At 50.9% G+C, this 5,134-nt stretch overlaps 1 protein-coding gene across 1 annotated transcript; it reads left to right on the top strand.

Annotated features, from left to right (window-relative positions):
- The first annotated feature begins 500 nt into the window (after positions 1-500).
- LOC147982517 (small ribosomal subunit protein eS28) lies at positions 501-2,173 on the top strand. Its single transcript, XM_087514440.1, has 2 exons — positions 501-659; positions 1,761-2,173. The coding sequence occupies exon 2, from the start codon at positions 1,762-1,764 to the stop codon at positions 1,957-1,959; it is 198 nt and encodes a 65-aa protein (XP_087370566.1). The 5' UTR covers positions 501-659; position 1,761; the 3' UTR covers positions 1,960-2,173.
- Positions 2,174-5,134: the final 2,961 nt, after the last annotated feature.

Raw genomic sequence — 5,134 nt, 5'->3', positions numbered from 1 at the left:
ATGAAAATAATTTTAGATTTTTTTGAAAAGTTGTTTGAACAGATGAACATTATTTTTTCAAATTTTAATCACTATGAGAAATAATGTTTGAAAACTCAAACAGTTGACATTTTACAAAATTTGTTTGCATACATTTTCTGATTTCATGAACATTTTGCATATCGATGGAGTTTTTTTTGGATCCACGATGATTATCCAAATTTGCGATTAACTTCATGCTTTTTTTCAAGTTTATGCTTTTTTTCACGATGAACATTTAAATTCATGCTTTTTTTCAAGTTCTCAGAAAAAATAGAATTCGTGAACAATCTTTTGAATCCGTGTGCAACTTTTAAATTCCTGAATATTTTTTTATATATCAAATTCATGATTTTTAAATAGATGAAAGGGAAACAACTCGAAAAAAAATTGATGTACGCCCGCTCGCTCTTTTTCAGTCGAGTTGTCTCGCGCGCTGGTTTAGGCCCATTAGCACACGAGCGACCCGGCCCTGGAACCCAATCTTCTGCAAGGCCGCCGGCAGCGTATAAGAATTGGACGAGCGCTAGGGTTCCACCCTCTCTTCTCTCCCCCCTCCCTGCGCCGCCGCCTCCGTCCGTTGTAGCACAAGCAGCTTGCGCCGCCTCCTCCGTCGTCCCATCCCCAACAGCCGAAGAAAGGTTCCTATCCCCTCCTCCATCCCTCCCCTACGCCTCCTCACGGCCGGCTATACGGACCTGTCGGTTTCGTTTTCTGTGCTGGATCGATTTAGTTACTGTGATTGATTTCATTGCTAGTTGAGATTCCCGGCATTTCTAGTTTGATGCGTACTACTGATGATTCTGAGAGATGCTTGTTTCATCTTCCGCTTCCAGTGCCTAGTTTTGTGCCGATATTGGCAGCTACTCTTTAGATCTCGAAATATGCCTCGGGGTGGTTCTTGCTGAAGATTTGTATAGTATAGAGGAGGAATCGGGCCTTATTCTGTGTAAAACGTAATTATTGTTGGAGCCATCTTTGGACGGCGGCGACCATAGGCATCAGCGTCTCTTGAACTCGACTTGGTGCCGGTCATCTGTGTGCGCGCTCTTTGATTTGCAGTATGCAGGGGGCTAGAGTAAAGTGCAGAAATTTGAGTGCCTAGTTCTCAGGTCTCAGCTCCCAGCTTGATTGATACTTCATGTTATTAAGTCTGAACCAGTGAACATATGCGGTTGAAAATGATACGTTTCTGAAAGTTAGCTTGCATCTAAACAGAGGCAACTCTGCATTGTTTCTGAATCACATTTCAGTAAAAAGTTAAATGGAATGTGGTAACAAATGCACCAAAAGATCAAGCAGGGTCACTGCTGTAGATTGCAGTGGCATGGATATTTAGACCACATTGCTTGTGGACACTCAATCTGCAATACATCAGGCCTTATTATAAGTAGCGAAACCATGGACTGACGAGGCTCAGCCACATAGGGACCTGACTGAGTCATTCTAGTTTCTTGTATGTGTCCAGCCGGCTCAGAGCACCGTCTGGCAGAGCCTTCGTACTGTTGCTGATCACTTCCCTTGATTGTTTAAGCTCAGTCTTGCCTGCAGTCAGCTCATTCTTCAGCTTCTGTTTTTCATGTATTCTGGCAACACGCAGTAGACATGTTCCTGTATGATCTATCTCAAGTGCAATGGAATTGTATGTACACTAGCTGTTCTGCTTGAAAGTGCATCTGAATGTTAGTTGTTTCTGATGGTTTTTGCCTAATGCAATCAATCCTTTGCGATGGTTTGTGCAGCATGGACACGCAGGTGAAGCTCGCGGTTGTGGTCAAGGTGATGGGCCGCACGGGGTCGAGGGGTCAGGTGACCCAGGTGAGAGTCAAGTTCCTGGATGACCAGAACCGTCTCATCATGAGGAACGTCAAGGGGCCCGTCCGTGAGGGGGACATCCTCACCCTGCTCGAGTCTGAGCGGGAGGCCAGGAGGCTGCGCTAAGAAATTTCTTCCTTTATACCTGTCTGTCTTCGGGAAGAAGAATGCTGTACTGTTGCCTTCTTAGTCTACTGCTTTCGTTCTTTGCCTAGCTATGTGGAGGTGTAATGAGTCTTGTTCTGTTGCCTAAATTAAAGTGCACTTGATGTTGTGAGACTTGATCATTGTTGCAGACCTCTTGGTAATATGAACCGTGAATCGTCTATATTGGATCCTATATGATTTGAAATCATCATGTGCCTGTGGTGTGTTCTGGTTCTTTGCGTGTTATTTTACCGGAACCAAACTCGTGGAAGGTTTCAGGAGAGTTGGGACATTTGACATGTCTGCCAGCCCAAAAACCCCACTAAGAGCCATCTGAACTCCGCCCCTTGAATATGTGCACCCTTGAAGACCACCAGTCGCTGGGAACCGGATCCTCTAACATTGAGAAGGAATGTCACCGTTCTACAATGTTAGGCCAGTGTAAAATGAAGAAGAAAAGTTAGATACTGTTAGTAGATAATTAATAGGTTGTTTAGTGTTGGTATTTACTGTAGATATAAATAATTTAATTTTAATTTTATTTCATCATCAATTTGTTTGCATATAATAATTACTATAAATGTGTACGGTAGATCATCAAATTGCAAAATAATTTAAATCATTTTAGACATAATCGTATGAATAGAAAGAAGGAAAGTTAGAATATTGTAGCTTCTCTAATATTCCTTCTTAATGTTAGAGGATCTGGTTCCCAGTTGCTGCCCCCCTTGAAATATGCTGGCGTTTTGACGGCAGCACAGGTATCATCTGCCCTGCAGATGCTGTCCATCCTTGTCAAACAAACATACCTTTGACTTTACACAAATTAATGCGCTTCATATTCTACAACGGAGGTAGTATGATTGAGCGTACAAGATTATTAATTCCTTACATAATATAAACGACTTGGGTGAATAGAATGGGGACATCAATTGTCAAAAGTCGTTTGAATTCCGAGCTTGATCATTCTAGAAAAGAAATACTCCCTCCGTCTTGGTTGTGAATTTGACAAACGCGGTACTAGGACCCCAATCTTCTGCAAGGCCGCTGGCAGCGTATAAGAATTGGACGAGCGCTAGGGTTGGGTTTTATCCTCAATTATTTCCGCCGCCGCCGCCTCCACCGTCGCAGAAGCACGGATCCCCATCGCCAGCAGCCGAAGAACCGATTTCATCAATCCCTCTCTATCACTCGCCCCTTCGGCAATGGACCGCCATGACCAGCCGGGGCCGCATCGCCTGTACCTAGGGTTCGTCTGTACCTAGGGTTCGTCTGCCGGTCGTGTTGATCCGGATCTCTCTGTCTCTCTCTCTCTCTTTCTCTTTTCGTTTTCATCGGCCTTTTTCATTTTGGTCTTCTGATCTAAAATCGGTTTGCGTGGCCCGTCGTCGCCGTCCACCCCCGCGCGACTCTACTCCGACATCGGCGCGATCTGCCGGCCTTTCCTCTGACCCGGCAGCCTCACGCGCCACGGTGGCCCGTCGCGACCAGCTGTCATCCGTGCGTCGGCCCGCCCGTCGCCCTGCACCAGCCGTAGCCACCCTGCTCCGATCGGGACATCTCCAACACTATCCGCCTTCGCCGCGTCTGTATGCCCGTCCCGCCGTCTGCCTCGCTGGCCCCGTTGCCAGCTACGTCAGGCCGGCTACCGACTGCATTGGGCTCGCCGGAAGCCTCGAGCTCGGGCGCCAGTGCTGCGTTGGTTGCTAGAGCCTCGCTGCCCGGGCGCCGGCGTTACGTTGGAGCTCAGGCGCCGGGCGCTAGCGCTCGTTCACATGCCGTTACCCGCCGTTCATCGTCGCTGGTTTCATCTCGGACTCCGACGCGACCCCGCCTCCAACAAGCGACATTCCCTACCTCACGCAATCGGATTGATTACCCGCCCGTTCGCGATCCGTCTCCTCTATGCCGCACGATTGATCTGGCCCATCGGTTCCGCGCGTCTCCGCAGGTCCCGTGAAGACCGTCCCGAGTACAACGCGCCCCTCCGCTGATCGAACTACTGGCTGCCGTTGCATCACCCTGTCGGGCCGCAGCGCCGCTGCCTGGTGGCTCTCTCTGCGTCTACGCTGACCCGTTAGCAGCTGCTACGTCTACCCTTCGGGTCATAGCGCAGTGGCACCCGGTCCCCGCCGCCGCCTGAGGCCGTCCCACGACTGCACTGACTCACCGCTGTTGTCTCGCCCCTTCGGGCCACAACGTCGCGGCACACGGTCCACGCCACCGCCCCAAGGTCTTCCCTTCGTCGCCCTGACCTGCCTACTGCTGGTGCATCACCCCTTCGGGCAGTAGCACCGTGGCTTACGGTCGACTCCGCCGTCCCCGCGCATGGACTTCCCATGCTATACGCCACGCCGCCTCCCTTGGCGCAGGAACGCCACCCTCCATGCCAGTCTTGTTACGATGTCAGATTCCTCACCTACTTCGAGCACCGCCGTCGCGCTGCTAACCTAGCAGCCGCCGCCGCCGTCAGGCCACCACCGCTCTTCTTCGACCGCTGCTACCCCCGTAGCCACCGCTGCCGCCGGTCCACTCCGTTCGTCTTCGTCCAGCACCAGCGTTGTTGTCATCTTCCCCGACCACTTCATCTACTCCGACCACCGGTGGCGACATCGGCCCCGCGCCGATTGGTGCCGCAACCATTGTCGAGTCCTTCTCTACTAGCCCCTCGATTTCTTCGACATGGCGTACAGCTCGTGCAATTCCCTCATCTATGCATGTACGGTGCTGGCAATACCGATGCTTGCCTTCGCCCACGGCGTGACCCCGGGTCTGGCAAGCCTGGTGCGGCGCTTCGTTAACTTCGTCTTAGTCCGTATACGCATGCTTGGTGTGGCAACACCGACGCGTGACTTCGGCTATGATGTGTTCCCGGGTTTGGCAAACCTGACGCGACACCTCATCAACATCGTCTTCTTCCCGGTGCAATGCTACTTCAACACCACTGTGCCCATGAATAACTTGGCGCCTCCTTGCACCCACGGCTCCACCACGACTCCCTCGACACTGGCCACACCGTTTCGACATCGACCATGGCGTACTTCGCACGGCTACCTCGACCATGGCTACATCGGCCCATGCTCCCGGCTACCTCGTCGGTTTCCACTCTAGCCACAACTTCTGCGATGCATCCGCCGTTACGACTGTGGGAGGG

Source organism: Triticum urartu, chromosome 3A (assembly GCF_056163025.1).
Source record: "Triticum urartu cultivar PI428250 chromosome 3A, HENAU_Tu73, whole genome shotgun sequence".
Lineage (NCBI taxonomy): Eukaryota > Viridiplantae > Streptophyta > Magnoliopsida > Poales > Poaceae > Triticum > Triticum urartu.
Note: the sequence above shows the minus strand (reverse complement) of the source record. Positions and strands in the feature narration are given on the sequence as shown.